This window comes from Halichoeres trimaculatus, unplaced genomic scaffold (genome assembly GCF_033239565.1).
Source record: "Halichoeres trimaculatus isolate MK-OKI-2021-1 unplaced genomic scaffold, fHalTri1.1 fHalTri1_scaffold_21, whole genome shotgun sequence".
Lineage (NCBI taxonomy): Eukaryota > Metazoa > Chordata > Actinopteri > Labriformes > Labridae > Halichoeres > Halichoeres trimaculatus.
This window is the reverse complement of record NW_027437199.1, coordinates 12,903,372-12,928,262: the sequence shown is the minus strand read 5'-3', so window position 1 is coordinate 12,928,262 and position 24,891 is coordinate 12,903,372. Positions and strand designations below refer to the sequence as shown.

Genomic DNA, 24,891 nt, shown 5'->3' with positions numbered 1-24,891 from the left:
GTGGCATTTCAGTGTCAGTGTAGTAAAGTCTGCAGCTGCACGGAGTCCGGAGACTCTCACTGCTCCTCACATTTTCTCCTCTGTACCTGTTCGTTTCAGGCCACACAGCCAGGTAACGTCTTATGCTTTAACTCTCGGCTTTGACTTTCTGTTTTAGCTAGTTCCCCGACAAATTTACTGAAGAAATGGGTAATAATTGCTCGAAAATAAACGTTATTCACAGTGTCTGTTCCCACTGTCGAAGCGAGCATTTAATGTTAAATACACATTTACTAACTCATTTTCGCGCCATTGCATTGACCAACTGAGCTGCTTATAATACGTTAATAGTTCAATGTCTTAATGATTCAGCGAAATGTGGAAGAAAATTAAGTCAAAGTTGACACAAATACAATTTTACTGCTTATGTTGCTAAGACAGTCATGATAGTTTTTAAAAAAATTATTTTTATTTTTTTTATTATTATTATCAGCTTGGTTTACACATTGATAACATACACAGTTTGATGTATCCTCCTAAATTTCTTAACACCTCTGCAGGATCAGAACAAAAGTGAACAAAGCTGGCAAAATTACTTATGAGAATCATTCAATAAATGTCATAAATGTTCAGCAAAGTCTGTTCCAACTAACCAACCTATGGTAGCTAAAAACAAGAGGATGCTGAAGTAGTTTTCTTCTTACAAGGCAACAGATGCATCCAGTGTTTGGTCAAATCTGATGTGTTCAATGTCTGTTGATAGAGTAAAAACTCACTGTTTATCTAAATCTAGCAGAAATAACCTCAGAAATCAAGCTTAGAATTAACATACATCAGACCTTATTACAGGTTAAATAGACAGGTCAAGGGTCACAGAGGTTTTGTGATGTTTTTTTTTTTTTAAAGTTATGTTAGAAACTCATGGAGAAAGGGGTCAGATACCCCATAAGCTGATGTAATGATTTTAATCTAGTTCAAAGTTTCAAAGCTTTTCCAAATTCTTGTAGCGGCTGAGGAAAGTGTATTGTATTATAGAAAACACAGTAAACAAGGCTCTTTTCCAGCAAAGTACCTATATAAATAGATTTCTGGTGGTCTATGCAGGGAAGCTGTAAGAAATGTCCATCAACACCAGCCCTGTGATCACACCCAAACCCCTGAGGGGAAATTTGAGGGTAGACTTTGTGGTCTTTTGATCCCCTCTCATGCTCAGGCCTGTTCAGCAGCCTGTAATCCAGCTGGGAGGAGATTTTAATGACTGACAGGATTAATGGTTTCTTTATACAATTTGTGTTTACCTTCCAATTGATTCAGAATAACAGACTCTTTTAATGCATGTCTCAAAAAGTGCAGTATGACTGTTATTAAATGTTAAATCAGTCTTTTTAGGATCTCATCGACGCCTCTTTGTCATCAATTTAAAGGGGAGTGAGGCTGTAATTAGAGACGGATGTACATGTGAGTCAGGGAGTGAAGTGAGCTTCATGTGAGCTCTATGAGGTAACAACAGTGTTTGCACCACACTCACTCCTCTCCTTTGCTGTTTGTTTTTGTGTATCCTGCAGCTTCGGCTCAGCAGACAACAAAAGCTTGAAGGCATGGCGCCCCGGAGCATTCCTCTGGGTATTAGTGTGCCCGGTTTTGTGTGCTGGCCTATTTTGCATTGTGTTTTTTTTTGTTCACTGCAGTTGTGGCCTGGAGCAGTAGTTTTTAAGTCAACCAGGAGTCAGACTGCACATCTTCTCAAAGGGACATGAAGTAAATCAGTTTTCCTTCTTATTGGCACAACATTTTCTCCAAGTGGCAACCTGTGAAGGTAAACCAAAAGAAGTAGGAGTGCAAATATGTCCATCAAGTCACGTCACCCTATCTGTTTGTGATATACCTTACCCATAAGCCTTAAGTATCTTTATCAAACTATTAAAATCACAGCAGAATATTGACTGATTGATTTAACTTCAAGCCTTGTATTTGTGCAATATTTGTGCCAGGAAAAACCAGCATATTGACGTTTGCTGGTTTTATAAGAAAGAACGTGAATGGAAAGTTGATATATTCCCTCTAGGTCTGTGTACTTGAAACTTTCTCTCTCTCTTTTTTTTAAATACTTACTAATACATTGCAATGTTGGTTTCAATTCGATTATTTGTTCAATCCTGGATTGGAGTTAGGCTCCAAAACTGCTTTCCAGAAACCAGTGGGTGACATCTTTGACACAGTTTGTTCATGTTTTGTACCAGGGATGGGTACTGAATTAGGTACTTTTGTAGGTACTGAATTCTGTCAAAAGTACCAGGTACCGATTCATTTGAAATCAAAAGGTACCATGTTCAGGGACCGAAATGCATGCTTGTGACTGCAAGGGAGTGGAAGAGATAGGAGATTTTCCATACTGGACATGAACACAGCATTGCAAAAAGTACAGAAAATCAGTACCCTTGAGCACCGGTACCAGTTGCCAAGTACCGGGCATGTGAAAGGTACCCATTCCTATTTTGTACAGACTAGAATAATCCCCAGGGTTGAGGTCATCCAAAACCATCTTCAAGGCTCCACCTGGTGTTCAGTGTTGGATTAGCATATTATCGCGACACCGTGCATTATGTAGTGATGTAAGGATGACATATAATCAAACAAAAAAACAAAAACAAAACTAGAAAAGCACTCAGAGAGCACAGACCTCCACCAAGTATATTGGGATTGTCCTACTTTAATGTTATACTCCCTTTCAGCAGACTGTCTGCTATAATTTGGTATTAGTTGCAGGTTTTTACCATAATTTGTTACCTAACAGTGTTGAAAATTATGACGACCCAGGCCAGCACATGTTTCATACTCTGGATCTTAGTATCCAGAATATTGCCAGGATCTGGGTCGTACTTTTACATCTGTTAGAAATGATGGTGACCTTGTCTTTTATAGTTTTGCAAAGCAATCCGACCATTTATGGTGGAGTTATATACGCATATGGTGATAACGGCCCTATCTTACAATGATAAAGAATCCTTTAAAAAAATGCTGGATTCAGATGGTGATCCAGATCACCTCCAAAATGTAATCACTTCTTCCTTATTCCATTTTTAACATTTCCTGAAAATTTCATCAAGCACCGATGGTTACTTTTTGAGTTATGTTGCTCACAGACAGACAAACTCTCCCAAATACATAACCTCCTTGGCAGAGGTAACAAAACACAACAAAACACATTTAGGCTCAGACCCCAGGAGCAATCACATCTGAAAGAAAGAGTAAGCAAACTTGATTATCAGGCAGTGCAAGGAGGGTAATACCTTGAAAACAATAATACAATACTTTAAAAAACAAATATCCTGCTGAAATAACAGAGTCTGGAAACAGAGATCATCTCCATGAGCTCATCAGGACAATGTTTACTTGGATAAGATATTGTGAGGGTTACAGGGTCATTCTCTGGAGACTTTCTGACAATTGAACCTCTATTTGAAATTCCACCCAATGGCCCTGCAGGCTATTAGCAGATGCTATTAGATAAGACTGTGAGTAGAATATAATAAAGCATGAAAGCAGAAAGAATATGGTGCATTGTGCTCATGCAAAAAATGTCCCAGTCTTTCATTGAAGTCATGCTTTTGTTACATAAAGAAAGATAAGAAACAACAGAGAGAAAGAGTAGAAGAAAGAGACTAACCCCTTCTCACATCATTTATCTTTTTTCCCATCTTTCCTCAGACTCACAATGCCAAACTGGGGAGGAGGAAACAAATGTACAGCGTGTCGGGGGACGGTGTACCACGCAGAAGAGGTGCAGTGTGACGGGAAGTTTTTCCACAAATGCTGTTTTCTCTGCAGTAAGTGCTCAGAACTTTTTCGACACAGTTTTTTTATGTTTCACATTCTTTCTACTTTTTGTTCAAAATATTTATATTCTATTTTTTAGTGTTTGTCTTTGGGATTTCAATCTGATACACTGATCTGTATCAGCACCCGATATGGCTAGTTTTGGAGCATCAGATAGCCTCGGATTTTGTTATATGATTTGGACTGATCCAGTTTTCATGTGTTTTCAGTACCACTGCTCTTTACGGCTGCTGTAAATCAAACCACATTGCAAAACATGTCCGCTGTGTGGGACAACTTCTCTTTGGAAAGCAGTGATAGTAAAACAGCACCTTGCAATATTTGAAAAGTGTGTTTCTCAAGGAGGTAACAACAGGGCTCACTGTTATACAACAAATATGATTCGTCATTTACAACAGAATCACCCTACGTGGTATGGGATTTATCACAGAAAGGTACTGGTATCAGATCAGTCTCAGATCGGTATCGGATTGGTATTGGCAAAACATATAATTCAAAAATGGATCGTATTGGAAGTAAAAAAAATCTTAATCGGGACATCCCTAGTTTTTTCTACAGTCTGAGACAAGTTTTCCTTTGAGACATTAAAGCCCCGTTTCCACCAAACAGACCGGTTCAGTTCGTCTCGGTACGGAGCGGATTTTGTGGCATTTCCACTGACTTATCCCTGGACAGATCCCCAAACCGAGACGGGCCATCCCACTTTTTGGGACCCTTTGTATGGGTGCCAGACTGAACCGATCTGCACTAGGAAGGTGGAGCTACAACACTGCAGACCGTTGATTGGTCAAAAGAATCATCACTTACCCCGACTTCTCTGAAACTAAGCTTGATTGCACTTTGTATCAAAGAGCTACATGCCAATCACAGAAATGACGAAATGCTGCATGTTTTCCATCTATGCTCTTTGTTTACTGTGTCGCGTTTTTCTTCTTCGTTGGATTTATTAGCGGGGTACACTGTGTCGCACTGCTACGACACAGTTTGCTGTGGAAACACAAACGGGATCAGGCTTAACTGTTACAAACGGTGCCAAACCGTACTGAACCAAACCAGACTGATTGGTGGAAACGCAGCCTAAAGCTTATCCTTATTTACTACTACACTGTGTGAAAGAGTGACTGTAACAGTTTTCAGAAAATTACAAGTTCCTTTTTTTAAACTTCACTAGCAAGAACCTCACATTAACATAGCGTTAAAATGGTTTATTTATGTAAACATGAATGAGGAATTGAGTGCTGTATGATGCAAGCATTGTGGGGAGGCTTTGAAAAGGAGTCCGTTGTAGCTCCCGGGCATGATGGACCCTCCTTTATTAGAACCCTGTAACGCCACATTATGTAATAACGACCCAATATATGATAATGTAATAAATTTTCACTTCATTATGCAATAATACTGCATTTTGAATGCAATATGCAATAAACTTTGCTGCATTATGTAACAAGTTTTTACATATTGCATCACTTATTACAAAATGTGAGTTCCTGCATGTAACAAGTAAGAACTTTGTTTTCTTATTACATAATGTAGCAAAATTTACTACCTGTCGTTTTCAAGAATTTTATCACAAAATGCGGCAAATTACAACAAAATGTGGCATCATTACATTATAAAGTGAAAATGTATTACATTATAACATTTTGGGGTGTTATTACATAATGTGGCATTAGCAACCCTATGGAGAAAGAAAGCAGAAGAAACCAAGAAAAAGGGGAGAGGAGGCTTGTACGAAGTGAGAGCAAATGGGACGAAGTGGGTTAGGAGCGTTTAAATACTGGAAAGGGTAAAGTTGAAATCTGGTTCTGCTCCCGAAACTCTGCTTGAAGCTTTATTTCATCTCTAGTCTCTAGGTCTTGTGTAACAGGAAAGATTCTCTTTACCATTGAACTGCATCCCAGTCACAAGTTAAGTCTTCAGATTAAGTGAAACCTTACAGAAAGCATTAGCAGAATTTGCAATAACTATCAGAGGATAATTTGAACTTGTTAAATTAAACAGATCACACAAAGGAACCATGTGAGGAAATAAACACAAATGCATTTATTTTAAGCTGTGTCCAAATCTCTCTCTAAATGTAAAATTGAATCATGTCAGTGCTGGATCTGCCAGGAGACATCACTCCACTTTATCTTTATTTCAGATCTAATCTAATAAAAGTTTGTTTTTGCTGTCATGTCTCAGTACACGAAATGAGTCAGGAGAAAGACGGGTGGGCTCAGATTAAATTTTTCCACAGCTCATCAAAGAGAGCATGTGTGGACGTTTCTCTCCCTCTGCTCTGTTATTGTGAGTGTCTTGAACCCAGTGGGCGTCTTGTCCGACTCCTGAACCATCCTTAAAATGTCAGAGAAGAAGATGTTCCAGTTGAGAGAACGGGATTACACAAATGCTCTCATTTAACTGCTATCAGGGGAGGATTGAAGCGCTCTGAGCCGCACAGATGAGTTTATTTTCTCCAGAAATCAAAAGCAGCTTTGTCCAAAACTTCTACTGAGGAGATGATGAGCAACGAGAGCCTCGTGTCCTTGACTCTCAGCTGCCCTTTCCTCTGCTTTCTAAGTTTGACATTCAGCTCTTTTTTTCTGAAAGCAGCTACTGTGCATGCAGACAAAAATGCTTTACACACCCAAAAGGAGATTCAAAAGACTCTTTGAGCTCTTATTTAGGCTTTGTTTACCTTTATACGCATCCAATTTAATTATTCCTTCATTAAATGATGGGGAAACAAGAAATATTGTTTACAGACACCAAACTGTAGCTCATAAGCACCCACTAGTTCCTGAAAAGGTGCGTAGAGTTGGGACGTACCATTGGAAATGCTTCTGCAGTAAACATTTTGAAGATTAAGAAGGTGGAGCTGAGATCTCAGCCACCTTACAAACAGCATTAACACACCTACCCATCAGTCAGATTGGCCAGCTCCCTTGTTTTAGCCTAAGGATGCTAAATTTTAGCTCAACGGTCTCAAAATAGGCGAGCTCAAAAAATTCAGCCTCTCCATGGTTGTAACAAATAAATGGGGTAAGGAGACCAAACTGTTTCTTTACTAAGCTCTTAATCTGTGCTTTTGCTGTAAAATAAGAGGTTTCGTTACAACAGTAACCTCTGCTCTTTAAATATGAAGCCAATACAGAAATCTGCAGTTAATGGAGAAGCAATAGGAACCATGTACACTCCCATCCACGTTTAACAAGATTCAAAATGACTTAGGTCTGAATAATTTATTTCTCTATCAGCACACATTGTGTATTATTTTTGAAATTATTTGACGGACCAGTTTCATTTTTTAAAGGGGACATATCATGCTGATCCGTAATTTAATACTTGCATATAAAATAGAATAGAAATAGAAAGAAATAGTTTATTGGTGAAGTCTGCCTATATTTCCACGTATAAACTATACATGTTACAGTACCGGTTTGACTCACCACACTGAAGCGTCCTGAGATGATCTATGTCGAGGTGGATTTTCTTCCTCCTGAGCTGCAGAACCGTCCGGGTCTGACTCGGGGTCCAATACAAAAGGACATATCCTACACTCTGCCATTTTATTAGTGCTATCAATGCCTCACGGGGAAGTTTTGGAAAACAGCAAACTCGCTCGGTCTGCTTCATTCAATGTGGCGATTTTGTAAATACTGCCATGCTGATAGAATTGACCAATCAGAGCACAAAGGGCTGTGACGTTGCGAGGTTACTGGAGGTCATTCTCGAAACGGAGCGTTTCAACGAGATCTTCAGAATGGCCTAAAATGAGGATATTGAGAACGCTATTGTGGGGCAATGAAGGAACTAAATGACTTGTACTGAGGGCACAAATGCTTTACAGGCATCCTAGTCTGGCATAGTGAAAAGGAGGAACAAGCATGATATGTCCCCTTTAAGGGCTGGATGCACTAAAACATCAGTAAAGCACCAACAAAAACCTGCAGGTTAAGGCAGGTGATATTTGTTTGCTGAGTAGAGGCTGACATTTTTTCGGGAACCCCACTGGACAACTGCAACAATTTTAACACAGGTCAACATATCCTGAGTCATACAACAGAAGTCTTTTGCCAAAGCATCATCTACCACCTCCACTCTACGTTATAAACATCTAGAGGGATCAGATCTCTCAGACCAAAGTCCTCCTGCAGAAGAGATCAGGCTGCAGGAGCAGAAACACTCAGGGGACACAAAGCCAACAAAGTCTCATGACTGGGTCACAGAGTGGAGACTGAAGCTTCCACTAGTTTTTATTTTAACAGGATTGCATAAAAGGAAAAAAGGATTTCAAGAATTATCGTATGAATAAAGACGTGCCAGTGATTTAGTCAGCAGGTCATGATGTAATGTTTAGACGCTGAGCATGAACCTGCAAAGGAGGAGAAGCTCTGCTTTGAATCTGCTCTGGGCTGCACACCATGAAAGCCAACCAAGAAGCTAGAAACATCCTGGCATGTGCACCAGTTTGTAAGTTTTATAAGACTTGGATGAAATTAGATGGATTTTTTTTTTAATTTGCATGAATTGCATCCAGTTTCCTCCTGAAAACGTGGCAAAAATTCATTCTTTTTCTGGTGCACATGACATCCTTCATCTAATATCACTCTTTCTTTCTATCTGTCTGTCCTCAGTGGTCTGCAGGAAAGGCTTAGACAGTACCACCCTAGCTATTCATGACCAGGAGATCTACTGCAAGTCATGCTACGGGAAGAAGTATGGCCCAAAAGGCTATGGCTACGGTCAGGGGGCGGGGACGCTTAACATGGACCGAGGAGAGCGGCTGGGAATCAAACACCAAGAGTAAGCTGGGCCACTCTTTTTACAATTTCCAACACAGCTGCAGTGTGAGTGTGTGAATGCACAGCTTCAAGTGGCTTTTGAGATTATTTAGGACTGGACTATTGAGTTAACTGTTGAAGAATTTGTTTGTCAGAAGTCATACACTGCCAGTAACTACAAAATTACTTTAAAAATAACTCAATTTTTCTATTTTATCTGTGCAGTGCAGCAAAAATGCCTCACTGAAATGAAAATAACTCATTAGACTTAAGTGATAATACACGTTCTCTGTGAGGTTGAAGAGGTCAGGAGGTTAAGTGAAGCCCTGTGTGTGTTTGTGTGTGAGTGTGTGTAGGGATGTTTATCAGACTCTGGCTATGCTATTGTCTTCAAACAGCATGAATTCATTGTGTTGAAGTGAAATTGTTCCAAAAAACATAACTTGCAAAAAAGAGGGACTTAATGTGGAACAATGATAGCGTTTTTTCGATACAGATGTGAGGAAATTGTCTGGAAAAATTGGATTCATTTTCCCAGAACTGTTGAATTTTAATGAGAAACAGGAAATAGACGGTGATATTGGTAAACAATCTTTATCAGACACAGATGGGCTGGTTTTGTGAAAAGGTTAAGTCTGGACAGAGGAAAATAGGATTTTTTTATATTAAGTTAGGATCTGAGAGTTAAATAAATCAAACTAATCAAGATCAGCCTCAATGGACTTAAAGATGCTTTGTCAAAAGCTGACATTCAGGAAGATTCAATTAATTACAAAGAGCTGCTGTCTAGAGAAAAAGTGCTGCATGTTGTAAACTGTACAAAATCAGTCCTAATAAGATATGACAGAGTTCATCAGAAACAAGTTTCTCAAAGGAGCTGATTTCCCAGGCCTCCTCGAATACAAGGGAGGGCTGAAAAGTTCGTAGCTTGGAGTTATGCCATAGTGTTGTCACTTGACATGTGTTAAATCAACATTTTCTAACACTTACACCATAGTTTATTTTCCAACACATTCAAAATTTTCTTGGGTTGTTGCTGTAGCAGGACATCCAGACCTTGGGTTATCTTCAAGGCTCTCCCTACCCCTCTTGAATTCAGCTGCCCACTTTTTCACAGGTGATAATGCTGGAGCATCATCCCCTGATGTAGCAACCATGTCGGCGTGAATGTTCTCTTTTTTGCTGATATTTAAAAAAACACCATGATGCTAAATCTGATCCATATTCACAAAATGTCTCAGGTTCTGCTTTTCAAAGTCCTTGAAGACAACATCAGCATCAGTTAATCTGAAAATAAGACGCCAAGTTTCATCACTATGGCATAACTCCTTCCTAGTCAGGCTACAAACTTTTCAGCTTTCCCTCGTACAATGAGACCAAGAGACGAGAACCAATAAAGAAGGGGGGGGGGGGGGGGGGGGGGGGGGTGTTATTAAGAAGATATGAGATATGTTTCTTAGCTTTGTTTGTTTGGCAAGAGGGGCAGCAAGCTGAGCTGCTGTGAGCATGTGTGTCTAGGTGCCCAGCTTGCTTTCAGATAATCTTATTTTTAGTTTTAGTGAAACTCACCAAGTGCTTCTTTGTCAACAGACGGAAACATTTCATTGGTTAAAACGTGTAATGACTCAAAGGACAGAAGTTTCAGGTATTAAAGGAGTAAACATCGAACGTAAAGATGGTGCAGGGTAAGCTGCTATGTGCTTGTTTTTAGGTTTGGGTGTCTTCTGTTTGGTGTCAGATGTTACAGAGCTGCTAATAACCCAGTTATTAAAGACATTTGAATTTTGACCAAGCAACTGGTCTGGAAGGTGGGACGGCTAAACCTGAGATTTGAGAGTCTGTGGGTGAACTATGTTGTATTGATTCAGCAAGCACCGCACTGGTTTACACCAACTTAGGATCTGTTTCTTGATCTAAACATGGACAAACTGTGCTGCTACAAGATGCTGTTTATCACCTGTGCTCATTGACAAAATCAGGGTTGTATCACACTTTAGCTTTACAGAAGTAGCTGCCAACAGGAGCAGCAGCCCTGATAAAAAAAAAAAAAATGACTGTCATGGAAGGCTTATGAATACAAATATTTGTCTAATTTGCAGAACTGAAATGTACTGAACTTTCAACCTGTTACTTCATTTTCCCATTAAGTAATTAGTTGTGTCATGCTCCTCTGTTGTTGATGTTTGGTAAAATTATTTGATTTGGTTGTTAAAGTCAGAATTTGGGTCTTTCAAAGGAGGTCTTTACCAGAGAACTCAATGTGTGTTGAAACCTTACGAGGGGTTACTGAAACACAAAGCCAGTGTTAGAGTTTGGTTTTGTGCTGAGTTGTGAAAATGGAGCACAAAGTTGAAGCTTTGTGTTAAAAGTCAAATCTAATTTAGCTTATAAACTCTGAGTGAGTATCAGACCTAATAAATACATCCACTTTTACGGGATGACCTCTGACCCACACCTTATAGGTGAACCCACACATGCACAGGAAGTACAGGCAGCGTAAACAAACAGAACACAAACCCACACACCCTGGATGTTTACTCCTGTCCCAGACGTCAGGTGATGGCTGTTATGAAAGAGTCTATTATGTAAGCAGCAGGAGCCCGTTTTCCCTCCTCTCTGTCCTGCACCACAAAGGGCTTCATTCAGGGGCCACTGGGGCTGGCAGTCACCCTCTGATAAGCACTGCTCCAGGGCCCCAGGGTGCCCCAGTTCACTTTCCCACCACTGGCTGAGGACAGAGTGACAGACGGTGGATGAACCGGTCCTGCCAGGTTTATTTCTGGTCCTTTCTGTCTTTTATAAGATGCTGGTGCAAAGCTGTCACAACAGATTTTCTTTAATCAATGTTCAACTAAAGCATAACAGAGGTATTTATTGCAGCAGAGGTCAGTGTTTTGGGTCAGTCTCAGTTCATTGAGTCAAAGTTTTCACAAGAGCAAAGGAAGTTCTGGTAATGACACACCACCCTAAAGGAGTGTTTTCTTCTTATTATTATTTTCTACTGTTGATTTTAATATAACCCTTATTCTAAGTCAGTGACCCCCTTCAACCAAACATTTCAGTCTTTAGATCTTATTAAATTCATTGTATGTTTTTTACTTTTTCACCTCAGGACACACACTCACAAACCAACAACCAACCCCAACCCGTCCAAATACGCCCAGAAGTTTGGAGGTTCAGAGAAATGTGCTCGGTGTGGAGACTCTGTTTACGCAGCTGAGAAGATCATGGGAGCGGGCAAGGTGAGAGTTCGGATGAAGTATTTGAGAAAGTAGCAGCAACACAGCTAATCAACTCCACACGAGGTTAAAGTCCTGTACATTAAAGGTATAAGTAGCGCTATTTTTACTTTAACAGTAGCCTCTGTCAATATGGGCTTACATATTTGTGTCATTAAGTTATAGATTAAAATGTTAAGCATTAAATCACTGAAATTAAATATAAATCTAAGTGTTAGAGTAATTTTAGTCTGAGGCTTTTATTTTTCAAAGTGACAGACAGAGAAAAGCTATCAACCCTGAAGATAAAGACAGAGGAAATATTTGAGGAATCTGGTAGTGTCATATCTTAAACCAGCCTGACATTTCTCAAAAGCTGTCGAGACAATGTCCAAACGTTCTGTGAAGTTCATTTTGGCCTCATGAGAATGATTGTTACTGACTTTAGTGATCCGCTGGTTTTTACTCTAGAGCCAGAATTAAAGTTGCTCGGCTGAATTAACATTGTTCCAACATGTGTCGTATGGATTGGCTTAAAATTTGGTTCAGATGTTTGGGTCCTCCTCTGGCTGAATTACCTTCTGAACCTTGGACTTTAGACACAACCCAACAATTTGGTCAAAATCTTTATCTGAAGCTTTTGGTTGTGACCAGTTCTTTGAGTCCTGTCTGTTACCACTGTTTTCCTGTCCTGTGCCTGCCTGCTCTTTTCATGGTAGCCACCAGGAGCATGTTTTCTATATATATAAGTAATTTTCTCAGTATTGTGTTGACACAACAGGTTACCCATGTGTGGACATGAACTTTTAATAACAGTATTTGACAACAAACCAGAGCAGATTGACATCAGAGGACTACTGCTGTAGGTTATTAGACATGAGACACGGGGAGCGATTGAAGATCGTCTTTTCTAGATCATTGATCAGGTATTGTTATCAACAACAGATTACTAAATATATCAAATAGTCTCATTGTGGGAAATACTCCCTATCCTACTTTTTTCTACCTTCCACTTAATAAGGTATGTGGCAACGTTGGTGTGTCCAAGAACTCACTAAAATTTACCAACTCCACAGAGTTTTGAGTAACATGCATGTGATAGTCTACACCAAGGGTCTGCAACCTGCGGAAGTTTTACTTTTCTTACAGAAGGTATTGATGATTAAAGAAATCAACACTAAGAAAAAACATGCAGTAACATTTTGTTGAACAAAATATTCATCACATCTTGCAATAAAGCCTGCCATTGCTCTTTTGAAAATTTGAAACTTTTGCACATTTTTTAAATTTCAAAAATTTTAGAAAAAATTGGCAGATTTTTCAGTATTTTTTTTATTTTTGCACATTTTTGAAATCACAATAACTAAAAAAATGCAAATTTTCCACTAAGAAAGTTCTTAAGACTTTTTCAAAATTTGAAAGTTTTTTTTTTTTTTTTTACATTTTTGCACATTTTTCAAATTTCATTTTTTTTTGCAGTTTCTGAAATTCAACTTTTTTTGAAACTGCTTCAAATTTAAAACTTGATTTTTGAAAATTTTGCACACTTTTGAAATATCACACTTTTAAAAAAATATTGCAAAATTTTGAAAAATTGAAAAAAATAAGACATCACATGTACAATTTCATAAATTAAAAAAAACTTCTGTCATGGATAATTATTTCCTAGATTACAATAATGCACAGAATTTTGTGCGCTTCAAAGTCTTTATTGTGAAGATAAAGTAGGTTTTGTGGCTCTGGAATGAGGTAAAATGGCTACCATGACTGTATAAGTTGCACACCCCTGGTCCACACTGTCCTTTTGTTCAAACCAACATGCTAACTCTAAGTTAGCATCCAGCTGATTCAGTCAAACTCACTGGTAATCATTACTTCTGACGAGCCTTTATCTGACTGACTTTTATGGCCCAGTGTTATATTGACAGATGTGATTTTTAGTGAGCTTTAATCTCTTTGTGAAGCGTGTGGGAGAAACACTGGGAAACAAAAGACGTGTTTGAAGGATAGAAATCCTTCTGTAAATCATCAGGCTTCAAATTGAGGCATCTGCTTAGACATAAGCCAAGAAGAGCATTTGCCTTTCACTATTTAAGCCAAGTTGCTGAATTATGACCCCTGGCTGGAGTGAGAATTCATTTGTTGGCCTGGCAACGCAGACAGAGAGTATACAAAAAAGGCTGTGTTTGGGAAATTGGTCTTATACAACAGACTCAAAGAATGCGCGTCTTCAGCTCTGCTGGAGTGTTTTCTGTTTACAACTTTGAAAAAACTTCAACAGATTTAGCTTTACAGGCTGATATCAGGTCTTTGTGGAAGGAACGTACTGATACTGATATTTGTCTGAAGATGTAGGATTTGTGTTGCAACAGTTGAGTCAGTTCTGGGTCAGGCAATGCAACTCTGTTCGCTTGCAATAGAAGCTTCATTTTTCATGACTTCAGAATTCATAGCATCTCTTCTTCTCACTCATACCAGACCAGACCACCAGGATAGAAAAGCTTTAGCTAGGCTGCAGTTTGGCGACCCCTGTGGCCAGAGGAGGTAGCTTAAAGTCTCACTCTATCTAAAAGTTTGTATTGTTCTTCTCTAGTTTAGACACTGTGCACAACAAGGCCCAGATGTTACAGTCCCAGAGCTGGAAACTTTTGAGCGTGAATTCAGCTCTATAGAAAACCTACACACAACCAAAACCTGCATCACAAACCACAGGAGTGAAACATGTTTCAGGGAATTGAATACACGTGGTTTTAACAGTCCTGGACCACATGCAGGAGGTTTTGGTGTGGTCTCTCCTAATAAGAGAACCCAAATCCTGTTTCTCTGATTGAAGCCAGTCTACACAGTTTGGATGCTGGCTTCCTAACAGCTGGCTCTGATCCTGTGAGGCTGCCTGGACACTGCGGTCTCTGGCAGATGTTGCTGACACTCAGATTTACAGTTGATGTAGTCATGTGGCTGTGACTCTGGAGGACAAACAGCAGGATGTTTGGCTCTGAGGGGAAAACTCGATGATACTGAAGTGAGTGACTCATGAAAAACCAGTCTGTTGAAGAGTTAAGGTTGACGTTACCCGTAGAAATGTGGGAGTGGACTGTTTATGTGGGTTCATGCATGAGCTGATTTACAGCAGGTGATGTCATCTGTTGTTAATGTGTTTCCTGATGGAGGGAAATCAAAAGCATCATCGTAGAGTTTCTGCTCAATGAAGATGTACTGAAATGGCTTGCTAAGAGGCTGGGCTGTTTTAATGTCATGAAATGATGGAAATAATTATCTTCAATTATCCTCTTTAGAAAATTGTAAACATGCTATTTTAGTTTCTCTGACTTAAAGCTCCTGTAAGAAGACTTAAATTGTTGCTGTTGATCTTCAAAAGCAAACCAGACCACAAGCTTCAGGACGGACTGGGTCTGTGAAAAAATGTTCCGTGTCTGTCAGCTGCTACAGGGTAGCTGTGTATCAATAAGCAGCAGCTGACTCCAAAGATTCACAGGTAGTGATATGTTTTTAACTTTAATAAAGAAGCAGGAGGAAATACTGTGTGGAAAAAATTCCACTTGTAGGACAAGATCAGTAGGAAGCCAGTGGGAGCTTTCATTTTTAGTCAAGTTTAACAATTTTAAGTAGATTTAGCTAAAAGGCATGATAACAGACCCATAGAGTAACAATACACCGGGGTCTTTTTTGTATGTTTAAATAGCTATCATGTTACAAAAACTTTCTTGAGTTGCCAAAGTAAATATTGTCTGTGATAGGGACTGCCATGAGTGTATCTGAGTCTTCTGTGGTAAAGAGCCCGATCAATATATGTACATCCATTAGTGCTTGTTTTTGCCCAGTGGGAGACCCAGATTGTTAGTGGTATTGTCAGAAAAAAAATCAGGAATTCTTTTGACCGTTTCTAGTTAAGTGATCCTCCGTATAGCAGAAACAGTCATTGCATCATTTTTTCCCCAAGCCATCACACTCCATTAGCAAAAACAACATTAGATAATATGCAGAATGATTATCTGTGATGTCATCCCTCTGTTTCTGAAGGGCAGTTTTGAATCCTGTTGTCATTGGGTGATTTAATGAAAATGGTCCGTTTGAGCTAGTGTGAGATAAGGAAGTGGAGTGGATGAGCGGAGTCTCTTCCTCAACAGCTACAGGATGTCAGCTTGTAAGTCAAGTCTGTACCTCAAGTCATGCAAAGTGTATTATCTTTCCCTGTACAGAATGTGCCATAGGAGAAATGAGCATTTCAGACCACAATTGTTTTTTGAACTCGACTGTCAGCATGTTTTTTTTTTCTGGCTTTAATCGTCAGCTTTTATATGTGTGTGTGTGGTTTGTGTGACCACTGAAGCCAGCCTCAAGTGGACACTTGGGGAACTGCAGTTTTTAGCATTTCTGCTGTGGCTTCATGGCTAAAATACACTGGATCTGTCTGCAGTGCGTCCCCATTCCGTTACAGCAAACGGATCAAATAGATTTCATTCAAATCAATGTGTCAACTCACACTGGATCCGTTCTGTTGCAGTACGTCTGTGTGGCTGATCAGTCATGTTGCAGCTTTCCAGTTTTTGACAGACGTGGAGCTGTGACGCGTAAATTCAGCATAGGGAAGATTAAGCGGGACAGGAAGCAGTGACTGGAAACTATCTAAAAACACCAAGTGACTTTCAAAATGAAACAGACCGTGTCTAGATCAGTTTGTGTTTAGCCTGACTATGATGATAAACAGACATAATGAGTGGAGCTAGACCAGGAGTCGACAGGTTTGAGGTTTAACAGCCCAATGTGAATGAAGTGAGACTTATCAATCGAGTGGGAAGCGTGGGAACTCCTCGGTCTGTGACTGTGAAAAAAATGTAAATGAAAAAAAGAATGAAGTGAAAGCAGTAGAAAAATCATCTTTGTTTTGTATTTTAAAATAAAACTGATCCTACTTTGGCTAACACTAGCCTAAAGTGGCCACTTTAACCATGGGACTATGGTCATCTTGTCAGCACCTACCTTTACTTTGAGTTCCTCAAGTTCGGTGTCTTCTGCAAGTGTAGCTCAACACTTAATTGGAAGATAAGGAACTGAATTGTTTCACTGAAATAAGAATATTTAAGGCTTATGGTTGTTGTTACCTCCGCCAAGGGGGTTATGTTTTAGGGTCACTTTGTCTGTGGACAACATAACTCAAAAAGTTACAAATAGATCTAGATGAAATTTTCAGGAAATGTTCAAAATGGAATAAGGAAGAAAAGATAAAATTTTGGAGGTGATCCAGATCACCGTCTGGATCTAGGACTTTTTAAAGTATTCTTTATCATTGTGAGATAGGGTCGTTTTAACCATATGTGTACATAACTCCACGATAAATGGTCGGATTGCTTTGCAAAACAATACAAGACAAGGTCACCATAATTTCTGACAGGTGTCGAAGTATGATCCAGATCCTGGCAATATTCTGGATACTAAGATCCGGAATATGAAATATGTACTGGGTCATCATAATTTTCAACACTGTCAGGTAACAAATTTTGGTACAAACCTGCAACTAACACCAAATTGTAGCAGACAGTCTGCTGAAAGGGAGTATAACATTAAAGTAGGACTAAAGTGTTGTGTGACAATTGCAATATGCTTGGCGGAGGTCTGCGCTCTCTGAGTGCCTTTCTAGTTATTACTACTATCTAAACACAGATGCCTTTTGTAAAGATTCCTTAAAGTTATTGGTCTTTTTCTCTCCTAGCCTTGGCACAAGAACTGCTTCCGCTGTCTAAAGTGCGGGAAGAGCCTGGAGTCGACCACTCAGACAGAGAAAGATGGCGAAATCTACTGCAAAGGTGAGATTTAACATCCAGGATCAAACTTTAATACTGTAAGTGTGCAGTGTTTGGTTACAGCATTGAAGCCAAATGTTTCTGCTGCTGCCTGAAGTGCCTGAAGGATTACTGTCATCACTAATACTTCACGTTCAGCCTGAAGTAACACGGGGTGAAATAACAGTTGCATTAGCCAACACGAGGTCAGCATCAATCTTACTGTAACATGTGGAAGTGCTACAGTGGTCCAGCTGCACCAAATGTTCTCAGTCGACGCCCTGAACAAGTGATGTGTTCAGTTTACTGTGTCCACTGGCAAATTGAGCCAGAACTGTGGTTTTAAAATACAGCACAGAGTACACTAAGAATGGGTGAGTAAAACCATGAGAAACATTCATATTAGCTCACCCGTGAGGTTTATATCAAAGCCATCTCACCGTCAGTTATTACAGCACTGATGACATCTGTTCATGACAATCAGTAACCAACCTATCCAAAATAATGACATGCAAATCACTCATACTGAGGTGTTGGACACAGAGCAGCAGTCACGGTGAGGTCACCATGAGCAGCTGATAGGATTTTATCAGCACAAACAGAGCTGGTTGCTCTGCCTCTTATGTAACAGCTCATTGAAACTGAACACACACACTCTTGTACTCACTGTGGTCGCGGATGATGAGTGCTGGTTTCACTGGCCCACTATGGAGGTGTTGAGCTCACCAAGCCAAACAGCAGAAACGTGTTCACCAGAAGTCCCACAGAGAGCTGCCACACATGGATGTTTCCTTGTTCTGATGAAGAAGAATGTTTCATCTCTGCTCTAAATCCACACATACCAAACTCCTCTGCTACCATCTATCAGTGAATCTGTCTCAGATTTCTCAGTGCCAGCTTCTAGAGAGCTCCAGAGTGGATGACCTGAGAGTTCATAACATGTGACAGAAAAATCAATCTCCAGCCTTGTCAGTGAGACACAGTCCAGGAGCAAAGACAAAAACAATCAGAGATTCTGCACCTGGGTGTTGGAGCACACCCTGAGCTGGAGGCTTTTTTTAGACTTCATGTGTAGATGTGAGATAAACATCTCTGAGTTTGGGAGCTGGATACCTGCACACACAGGTGTGCTCTCTTTTTGCTGATAAGTCAGGTTATTGGTGGTCAAAACTGTGCTAATGATGCTGAAATGAAAATTTCAGAGAATGTCTAAAAATGTATTTAGCTGCTGTTTAACCCTTATGACCTACCATACTGAGTCTGCCTGAGCATGTCTTAACAGTTTTACATGCTGTGATCTAGGGCTGCAGCTATCGAATATTTTAGTATTCGAGTATTCTACTGTAAATCGCATCGATTAATCGAGTAAACGGATAAAACACATTTTTGTTTAGTTGAAGAGCAGTTATTTTTCAAATGAAAATTTTTCTTTTTAAGAAATAGAATTTTCTGATACAGCATGTCAATAAGAGCACTTGCTTTGGTAGCTCCAAAATTTGTAAACACACTTTGACACATTTTTTGTGCCTTGTACATCTCATCAAATGTTGCGGACAATGTAGTAAAATTACCCATTAGTCTCCAAACTCCAGAAAAGAAGCTAGATTTGTTGCTAGTTGCTATTTTGTATAAGAGGTAGCTTGAGGGGTCTGAAAACTCTCTTAATATGGCCTCAGCTCTATTTGAAATACCACTCTTTGATCTTTTTAAAAATTAAACGATTCCTTGAGGTGGAGAAAATTACTCGAGTATTTTTTGTAATCGAGTACCTCGAATCATTCGAACTGGAGAACTAGAGCCTTATTTAGCGGTGTTTTTGTGTGAAAGTAACGCACTGAAAATTCTCTAAATAAAGCGTGAATGCAGACCGATATCAGATTTTTTCGGTGGAAGTCCATTTATTTGTGTTTTTGGTCAAGTAAAAAATGGCCCCGTCTGAGTGCAGAGGAAACCGGCAGAGGAGCAGGGAGGGGGTGTTTGGTGCGTGCGCCCTGGGCTTCTGCTGCATAAAAACACTGCTGTAGGGGTAATTTCTGCCCTAAACCTTGTGATAGGACCCAACTTGTTCCATCCCGAAGTATCACTTTGAAGTTGTAGAAACATTGGCTCACATGTTGCTGTAGTTTAAAGAAACGGTTTGAAAACAATAAAATATTTGATTCCATTCTTAATCGCTTTTCTTTCTCTGCAGCTTGTTACGCCAAGAACTTCGGACCCAAAGGGTTTGGTTACGGCCAAGGAGCCGGCGCTCTGGTTCACGCTCAGTGATGGACAAACTGGATCTTTTCAACGCAGTTACCTTTCAACATTTTCTCATAAGTCTTCCATCTTCTCGTCTTTTTTCCTTTGAATGCTTTTATGTTTAAAGAGGTGCTCATGATATGAATAAAAACATGAAACCACATGTTCACATTTGACTGTATTTTATTATTAAAGCCATTAAAACTGAACCATGCCCATATGTTTACATCTGAAGCGGAGTTACAGTGATGTCTGGAGGTGGGCAGAGAGGCACTGGAAATGATTATGTGCTTTTTATCTTTTTTTATTTGATTTTATTATGAGATGGAGGGACAGAACAGAGACTTTTAGAGCTTCTGGAAGAACTAGTGAGGACTTCAAATGGTTTCACGTCCTGTATGAGCTGGGAGTGCTGGAGTCTGCCCTAAAAACACAAGAACACTCGGCCAAGTCGCCTGCAAAAGGCATGGTTATTACAACACAAGTGGCTAGTTACAGGTACTGATATGATATCTACAGCTCGGAAATAACCTTTGACCTCACGAAAACAGCTGCTGTTTTTGTCCTCTTAGGGCAGAAGTGACATCTGTGGTTGCTTTGCATGACTTTGGGAATGAAATGCGGAATGGTGACATAACCGTCTCCTTCTGATGATGCAAACATGAGGCCCAAAACGTTTTCCGGAGTCCTTAAATGTAATATAACCTCCGTCTACCCTTAAAACTATTGCATGATCACATTTCAGCTTTTAGAAAACAAAAAAAAGTCGGCGTCTGCCTTAGTTCTCTAGTGTCTTTGCTTTACAATTTGTACATCCAGTGGTATAACAAACCCAGCGGTATATGACATAGAAATAAAAAACCCTTAAGATGACTACAGAGTCCACAAGCATGAAACATTCAGATATATTACACACCTGCACAGGACGGCCCGACTGAAAATCAGACCACCTGAAAGAAAAACTTCCACGAATCACACTGGATCTGAGAGAAAGAAACTAATAAAAAAAAGAACCGACAAATGAACAGAAAAGTACTTGCAAATACTTAACATTCACTATATACAGACACGTGGCTTGCTGGGCTGTCACCATGGTGATGAAAACGGGTTTGACGGGGATATACAGCGAGAGCCCAGCTGTCCCAAGCATCGTACATGCAGTGGAGTTTCCTGGAGGGAGGGGAGGGGGGTTTAAGGGTTAAAATGCTTATAGACAGCAGTGTCGGACATCACTAGAAGCTACAGTCATACACTTGGAGTATAGTCACTTGGTTTTCTTCTGGAAGAAAACTCCCAAACTCAAAAACAAACAAACAAAAATAAAGTTTTCAAGGAGGGAGCACCTCGGCCTAACACTGATGAAAATAAAAAGACAGAGAAATATATCGTTTATGTACAGATGCACATTCTTTACACTTCAGTCCGTCCTGCTGCTCATAACGTGGAGCCGACAGCGAAGGGAAGGGGGGGTCCAGACAGAGAGTGATGGGTTTTGTTTGACAAGCCCCTCCTCCTCCTCCTTTTTCTCTCTGTAAACAACGGGAGCGTCGGCGTGTTGGGCCCGTGTGTTCAGAAACGTCCGAGAAGACAACAAAAAGAACTAAAAATCAGTGCAATGTTGTAGGCAGACAAAAGACGAAACAAATAAGACTGTACAGCTTTAAGAGAAACACACATGGAATGAACCGTCCTCGTAAACTCGCTTGTCCTTTCGTTCCTTAAACTCTGCTGTTAATAAATACACTGTACCTGTCGAGGAAGAGTTTCATGGTTTAGTTCCCGGGCTTCCACGACAAACAGCTTCAGGTACTCATTTAATAATTGTTCTCATAAAACCTACTCAGCTAAAATGATGTGAAATGTAGAAATGATGGTGCTAGCACATAGTTACTTTGTCTATAAATAGTTTTAAAATAAATATACCTGTATCACATTGTCTGTAGGATATTTTCTGTCACGTCTATGGTGGTTGCTGCTGAAGGAGTCCAACTTCTCGTGTTTGATCCTGCTTTCCTACTGCATTACACATTTTTGTTATGAATTTGAAAAACACACGACACGAAACTTTAATCTGGGTGCAGCTTCACTTCCGCAGGCGAGAAGTCAGACTCCAGCAGCTCCAACATTTCTTCGAATAAGTCCGACTAATGTTGGCAAAACATCATCGGCTCAACTCAAACCTCATTACGATGCAAAATCAAGACTTTAAAAAGACATTCCCTTATCTCTGTCACACTTAGAAACAAACTCTGGGTTTGAAAAAATTTCCTTCAGCTTCCCTGACCACCACAGGTAAATCTCACAGGAACAGCAGAGCTCCTGAACCGATCCAGAACAACAAAAACAACATACAGGGCACATCAACAGGGACACCATAAATAAGGATAATATTAGAGGAAGGGGAAAGGATGATACTGCCACTGTGTGGCGCTGCTCGCTCTGCAGCGTCACCAAAAGAGCTCTTATTTTGAATTCCTCTGGGCCTCTCTCCTCTCCGCTCGTGCCTGGCAGCATCGCACCGTCCAAAGAGCTCAGGAGAAGAGTCAAGTTGGAGGGTCTGAAAGCAGTGGAGGTACAGTAATGAAGTCTGAAGTTGTAGAATAGTAGTAGTAGTAATAGTAGTAAAGTTGGTGGTTTGGGGGCGGAGTCAGAGGCGGGGGGTGTACGTGTGGTGTCGCCCCATAACAGCATGCGAGTCCTGGCTGATTTTTTTCAGTCTTTTGATCGGTGAGGGAGAGATGGTCCAAAAAAGCAAGCGCTCCCGAGAACAGCATCGCTCTGATATGAACGCAGAAGTGGGGTGCAGGGGGCGGGGAGGGTGATCCTTTAAACTTCCTTCCACACAGCGACACTCGACAACCCCCTGCTACTCCACCCCCTCCTTCGTCTTCCTCTTCTTTCTCTTCTTCTTCTTCTACACCAGCTGGTAGCCCGAGCCAGACGTCTGATCGTATTCTATTGTGTACTGCGTGGTCCAGTCCACCGTCACAGGCCGCATCAGACCGCAGCAGCGGATCTCGAAGAAATCTATGAGATTCCTGAAACAGCCGTGGCTAAAAAGAGACAGAGAGAAAGACGACTTTGAGTGGATTTCCAGACACTTTTAGGATGAGTTCAGGACATTTATGAAGCTATGAAGGGGCCGTTTACACGACAACGGTTTGGCCTAAATTCAGTCTGTAGTGGGTAGTAATTAGTGCTGCACGATTTGGGGAAAAGGTGCAATTTGCGATTAGGTGGACAATATTGCGATTGCGATTGTGCTTGCGATTTAATAAAAAAGGTTGTGTCATGATGAGTCTACAGACTTGCTTGGTTATCATGGAGAAAAATCTGAATTGCATGTGCTGACATTGCGATTGCGATAACCTCTTTTGCGATTACGTAATTGCATGTGCTGACATTGCGATTGCGATAATCGTGCAGCCCTAGTAGTAATGAAAACTTGCAAAATCTGCAGTATGTCATAAATCCCCAGATGTCCTACCTATTCCGGAAAATTTCTCAGTATGCAACAGACCAGTCTACCTGGCATTCTGTTTCCCACAATGCACAGCACTAACACTGTTTGTCTATGCAGGTAGCAGGTTTTGGTCAATTACTGCTATCTACTGGAATGAGTCATTACAGCATTACGGCTACAATACAACAACACTAATGTAAGACAGTCCATGAGATAGAATTGATGTGAAAGAAACACAAGTTAATCTTGTCACTTCTAGTTATACAAGAGGTGTTTACTTCTACAAATTGACTAAAGCCCATATAAACCACTATTTCACTTATTTAAACAATACGTAGATTATATAGAAGTGTTTTTTTCCATTAGCTGTAAAAATAAAAATCTCTTCCAGATTTATTTTCAGGAAACGATGAGACTTTTTGTGTAAGATTAAAAATCAAATATGATGATTCTGCTTTGATATGACTAACAAAATAAAGGCAATATAAAATCCATCACCTGTAGCTCCATCTTCCCAGACTGAAAACCAGAGTATTATACATAATAGACCCAACAGAACAGTCATACTACATACTACATGCAAAAGCAGTAGGTAGTATGTAGTGCCTACTACATACCACATTCACACGTAGTACGTAGTAGATGGTTTGGAAAACAGCCCAGATGATTAGCCAAACTCTACTTTGGGGGAAATCAACCGAAACAGGTATTGCGCCAACTACAGGCCTGGCGTGCCTTCTACAGCGTTTCCGTGTAAACACAGATTTTTTTCTTCTGTGTTTTTGGATGTAATGTTGATGTGTGAACTGTTTTACTGAAAACTGAGACTGAACTCTGATTGGTTTACAAACTTGAGAAAATAACTCACTTGAAGGGGCTTTCGATGGATGTGGCTGTGACTTTAAAGTGCTTGTATCTCCGAGCGTTCATTCTCTCATTGGTGGTGATTCCCAGAGCCGCAATCTAAAGAGAAATGAACGCCTCCAGATTAGACTAAGATGTGAACAACCACACTGAGCTGGGACACAGAAGAAAAGCCAATGACTTGTCTTTAAAATGGAGCAGTGGCTGTAAACCCAGACCTGGTAGAGCTGACACATGATGAGCACAGCCACCCACATGAAGTGGAAAACGCTGTTGAGGAACATCCAGAACATCCAGGGAGAGCAGGAGGCGATCTGGGTCAGATAGAGCCAGAAACCGTCCTTGGCGTAGCTGGTGGCACAGTGGATCCTCCAGTCTGAGGGAGGAAGAGAAAAAAGAGACGGTGAGGGAAGAGTGACAAGTGAAACACAGGAAGACTTTTCCAGGAAAGGTTGTTCGACTCACAGGAGATACAGCCGTACATCATCCAGCAGATCATGCAGAGCAGGAAGAACAGATAGCCCATGAAGTAGCGATGATTGCCGCTTCCTGTAGAGGAGACACAAGATCAGTAGGTCTGTATTTGTCTCAGTCAGAGGCCGAAAGTCATGATATGTCACAGAACAACAGACTCAAAGGTTAGGCTGTCAGGCAAGTCCTTGGCAATCGTCACTCAGACCATAGTGCTCCGATTGGTTCGGTTAATATTTTTGGCTTTGTCA

The 24,891-nt window shown here is 40.3% G+C and overlaps 2 protein-coding genes across 3 annotated transcripts in view; one reads left to right on the top strand and one right to left on the bottom strand.

Moving 5' to 3' along the window:
* Positions 1–20,018, top strand: csrp2 (cysteine and glycine-rich protein 2). 2 transcript variants are annotated; one of them, XM_074697959.1, is made up of 7 exons: positions 1–112; positions 1,668–1,795; positions 3,688–3,806; positions 8,436–8,604; positions 11,695–11,824; positions 17,532–17,625; positions 19,793–20,018. In XM_074697959.1, exons 3-7 carry the CDS (start codon positions 3,695–3,697, stop codon positions 19,867–19,869), a joined length of 582 nt encoding a protein of 193 aa, XP_074554060.1. In that variant the 5' UTR covers positions 1–112; positions 1,668–1,795; positions 3,688–3,694; the 3' UTR covers positions 19,870–20,018. The 2 variants fall into 2 exon arrangements, with proteins under 2 accessions (XP_074554060.1, XP_074554059.1); XM_074697958.1 differs by lacking the exon at positions 1,668–1,795.
* A 1,002-nt stretch (positions 20,019–21,020) lies between these two features.
* The window catches only part of zdhhc17 (zDHHC palmitoyltransferase 17), a 31,651-nt gene continuing 27,780 nt past the window's right edge, over positions 21,021–24,891 (bottom strand). Inside the window, exons 14-17 of the mRNA XM_074697957.1 lie at positions 24,635–24,718; positions 24,388–24,545; positions 24,174–24,268; positions 21,021–22,895 (exon numbers count right to left, since the gene is read on the bottom strand). Of these exons, the coding sequence (XP_074554058.1) occupies positions 22,757–22,895; positions 24,174–24,268; positions 24,388–24,545; positions 24,635–24,718 (476 nt within the window). The 3' untranslated portion in view covers positions 21,021–22,756. The remainder of the gene's footprint in view (positions 22,896–24,173; positions 24,269–24,387; positions 24,546–24,634; positions 24,719–24,891) is intronic.